Consider the following 4,287-nt stretch of genomic DNA (forward strand, 5'->3'; position numbering starts at 1 on the left):
CAGATGCCTTCCACTGAGAAAACCCCCCTTATCTCTCCTCTCCCACCCAGCAACGCTCTCTACCCCCATGGCCATGGGATCTAGGGCAGCCAGACCCCAGTGTTGCAGAGGTGCTTTTCTCCTGCCACGTGCCCATTTCCTGCTGCCCGACAAAGGGGCTGAGTGTAACAGCCCTGCGTTGTCACCACCTGGGAGGTGGGGGGCACAGCTGGGGAAGGTGAACACTTTCCTGAGTGCCTGGCTGTCTCTCTTCCCTTTCCTCCCTTAGGAAAAAGGGTCTTGGTATTGCTCCATGTTTCCCCACCCATCCATCCTTGTCCTTGTGTCATAGTTGTTCTTCAGAGGGATTCCAGACACCACCCCTGAGGGTCCTGCCGTGCGGGGATCTGTGTGGGAGCAAGGAGTCCAAGTCCCCTTCTAGCCTGTGAGGCTCCGAGCATGCACTGTGTGAGGGGTGGGGAACGAGATGGTTCTCCCTGGGCTATCCAGTCCAGGGGCCAGCTACCCTCCCGAAGGCCACAGCACTCCCTTGTGATATTTACTTGTAGCTGAATGTTGTAAAGATATGATGCAGAGGTGTAAAGGTCATGGAGATGCTGCCAGGCAGCTGTACGTAGGCAGCCTGAAGAAGTGCCGTGGCTCCTTGCAAGAATGTGAGTGCTGAGACCTCCCTCAGCTGTCAGCACCCACATCCCAGAGCCTCCTTGGTCTAGTTGTTGGAGCCAGGAGGTGTGTCACCCTCTCTCCATCACCCTCTGCACGCGAGGGGCGAGAAAGAGGAAGGAGCTTGGGGATCTCCCTTGGAACCCACAACCTCCCACCCTCCCAAACATCCAGACAAGTCATCTCTCCAGACTCTGCAGTGAGGCGCAGAGCGTCCTTCCATCTCTTGGGACTCACTAGTGTATTCACCAGTGTTTATTCTGAGAGCAGTGGAAAAGCCAAGGCTTTCTACCCCTTCAAAAAACATGCTCCCGGTGTGATGGGAACATCTGAAACCTACGTAATTGCACCAGTATGCAATGACTGACCCGGTGTTGCAGCCCATCTTCTGAAGAATGGGCTATGAAGCTATGGAGCAGCCCTTCTGCGTGATGGGTGCACTTCACCTAGGTGAGGAGGTGTTCATAGTGACAGTGCTGTTTCCTCACCCTCCACCCCCCTCACTCATACTACTATGCCTGGAGATGCAGTACAGGTGACAGACTGAGGTGAGAAAGGGTCTTTCTCAGTCGTTACTGACTCTTGGCTGTGCGAGAGGGTGAAGGTGAAGGAGATGAATCCCTCACGGGGATCTTGTCTCTCAGGGGCAGATGAGCACAGGTCCCAATGTCATTTTTCACTATAGGGCTTGGAGAGTATTCCCAGATAGTCACTGCTACAAATCCTCTTCTCTCGCCTCAGAGCGTCCGTCTGCAGGAGCCATCCCCAAACCATGAGCTGTTTGCAGCCTCCAGGTGTCCACTTCTGTAGAGCAGGGCTGAGTCCTCAGAGTTAGTGCGCTCACCCAGCACAGAGCAGAGCTCAAGGCAGGGAGCTGCAAGTGTGTCATCCTGAGAAGGAGACACTCAATGTGTGTGCAGGCTGTCTATGAGAAATGGAGAGGGCTTTGCTCAGAGACCCTGTCCTGACTCCTCTGTGTCTTTTCCTTCTTGGACAGGCCTCCATGCACATGTCCAATGGCAGCTTCATCACCGAGTTCCTCCTCCTGGCATTGGCGGACACACGGGAGATGCAGCTCTTGTGCTTCTGGCTCTTCCTGGGCATCTACCTGGCTGCCCTCCTGGGCAATGGCCTCATCATCACCACCATTGCCTGTGACCACCACCTCCACACCCCCATGTACTTCTTCCTCCTCAACCTCTCCCTCCTTGACCTGGGTTTCATCTCCACCACTCTCCCAAAGTCCATGGCCAATTCCCTGTGGGACACCAGGGCCATCTCCTATGGGGGATGTGCTGCTCAGATCTTTTTCTTTCTCTTCTTCATTGTAGGGGAGTACTGCCTTCTTACAGTCATGTCCTACGACCGCTACGTTGCCATCTGCAAACCCCTGCACTACGGGACCCTCCTGGGCAGCAGAGCTTGTGTCCACATGGCAGCAGCTGCCTGGGGCAGTGGGTTTCTCAATGCTCTGCTGCATGTGGCCAACACATTTTCCCTACTGCTCTGCCAAGGCAATGCAGTGGACCAGTTCTTCTGTGAAATTCCCCAGATCCTCAAGCTCTCCTGCTCAGAATCCTACCTCAGGGAAGTTGGGGCTACTGTCGTTAGTGTCTTTTTTGGTTTTGGATGTTTTGTTTTCATTGTGCTGTCCTATGTGCAGATCTTCAGGGCTGTGGTGAGGATTCCCTCTGAGCAGGGACAGCACAAAGCCTTTTCCACCTGCCTCCCTCACCTGGTCGTGGTCTCCCTCCTTACCAGCACCGGCATATTTGCCTATGTGAAGCCGCCCTCCATCTCCTCCCCATCTTTGGACCTGGTGCTGGCAGTTCTCTACTCGGTGGTGCCTCCAGCAGTGAACCCCCTCATCTACAGCATGAGGAACCAGGAGCTCAAGAATGCCATTAGGAAAGTGGTTGCATGGATGTTTTTCAATACTGACAAACTTCCAATCTCTGTTCACAAATGAATCCCAAATTATCACATACCAGGCCCATGCTTTTGTGGTATTTTTAGCTGTTTTTTCTCTGTATTTTTTGGTTTTTCTTGTCATTAGTGATAATGTTATTTGTGAATTTAATAATCCTAGAGAAATATTTGGATTTCCTTCACTTCACCCGAAGCATGAACCTACAATATCTCACCTGGAACCCATTTAAAAATGTGTCTAACACTGAGTCAGATCTGAGACCCCCCCTAGCATCTGTGGAATTATTGCTGGAGGTGACTTCGAAATTAAATTTATATTTGCATTTTAAGGAAAGGTACAGCATTGAAGGAACTTTGGGGTGGAGTATGGCAGTTACAGAAGGGTTCCATCCCACAGAAGCTCCCCAGGCAACTTTAGGTGTTGGCAACACCAGGGGAGCTTGGTGTGCTGACTCTAAGAGAAACTGCACGGAGGGTGGAGCGGAGTGAAGACACCGCGGCCAGGCTCTGTGATAAGACGGGAACTGGAAGGTACTATGGAACATGGAGGTGGAGACTCATCCTGACAATTAGGATACGTACCTGGTCAAAGACAATGCTACTGTACAAGGACCTTTCGAGTATACAATAACCTATTTAGTGTGTGTAATGGTGTGTAGTGAACTATATTAGAATTTGATAAATGTGCATTGATTTTCCTGGAAATGGGCCAACAGTCTGTCATTTTTTGACAAAATACTATTCTTTGGGTGAATTTGGCTCATTATAATCTTATTATAATACTGAAACACACCTCCATCCCAAAAGCTACCCGCCTCCAAGGTGCGACCACCCCTCACTGAGCCTGTGCTCTAAAAGTTTCTTAGTCAATACCTTTAAAAGCAAAGCAAGAAACTTTTACACCAATTACAACAAAGATACGTATGACTAGTGTCACTCAAACTCCACCTGAAATGTGAAAATAGTATAAAATGGCTTAAGAGAGGAGGGATGACCGGGACACAGACCACCTTTGACACTTGGGATCAGTCGACAGGCTGAGCCTCTCTTAACCCGCAATAGGGACACCTTTGGGTAAGATCTGAACACTTGGTTATACCGAGTGCTTCCCCGGCAGACAGAAATCTCTGTAGAGTTGTTCTGTAACTTAATGCATTTTTAGCCAGGCTATATTACTCACATTCTTGGTATGTGCACATGCTTTGCAGGCAGTAATTCTATCACCGGCAATCCAAAAGAACTTGTGCATCTGTTGCTTCAATAAACTGCACTATTCATTAATCTAGCTGAGTGACTTCTCATTAAATGCAACCAAATTCCTTAAGTGTGGCTGCGCTAGTTCATGGAGTGCAACTAGACTGAAAGTGTATGGTATTACGAGTGCATCCGTAATCGTGAGAGTTCAATACATTGAATGCGACCGGGATTGTAACACTGAATTGGGCATCACTCAGAATCTAAGCCCAGCCGCCCCCAGCCCCTCTGATACCTGAGGACAAGCTGGAACGCAGTGGGGTTTATTTTCTGCCAAATTGCTTTGCCCTTTAACGCAACAGCATCTCAGTAATAAAAAGGGATCTCCCCATGCACTGCCTGATGGCTGGGCTCCTCCTCAAAACTTGGTGTCAGGAACAGATCCAAGGAATTGCATCCCAGAAGGGGCCCTTTGCTCTCTGGGTTCAGGGGCAAGAAGCT

The 4,287-nt window shown here is 50.1% G+C and overlaps 1 protein-coding gene across 1 annotated transcript; it reads left to right on the plus strand.

Moving 5' to 3' along the window:
• The first annotated feature begins 1,672 nt into the window (after positions 1–1,672).
• Positions 1,673–2,632, plus strand: LOC132320288 (olfactory receptor 14A16-like). Its single transcript, XM_059832565.1, has one exon. The coding sequence runs from the start codon at positions 1,673–1,675 to the stop codon at positions 2,630–2,632; it is 960 nt and encodes a 319-aa protein (XP_059688548.1).
• The last annotated feature ends 1,655 nt before the right edge of the window (positions 2,633–4,287 follow it).

Source organism: Gavia stellata, chromosome 34 (genome assembly GCF_030936135.1).
Source record: "Gavia stellata isolate bGavSte3 chromosome 34, bGavSte3.hap2, whole genome shotgun sequence".
Taxonomy (NCBI): domain Eukaryota; kingdom Metazoa; phylum Chordata; class Aves; order Gaviiformes; family Gaviidae; genus Gavia; species Gavia stellata.

Coding starts and splice junctions, on each gene's coding strand:
- LOC132320288 (XM_059832565.1), top strand. CDS start 1,673: ATGTCCAATGGCAGCTTCATCACCGAGTTCCTCCTCCTGGCATTGGCG.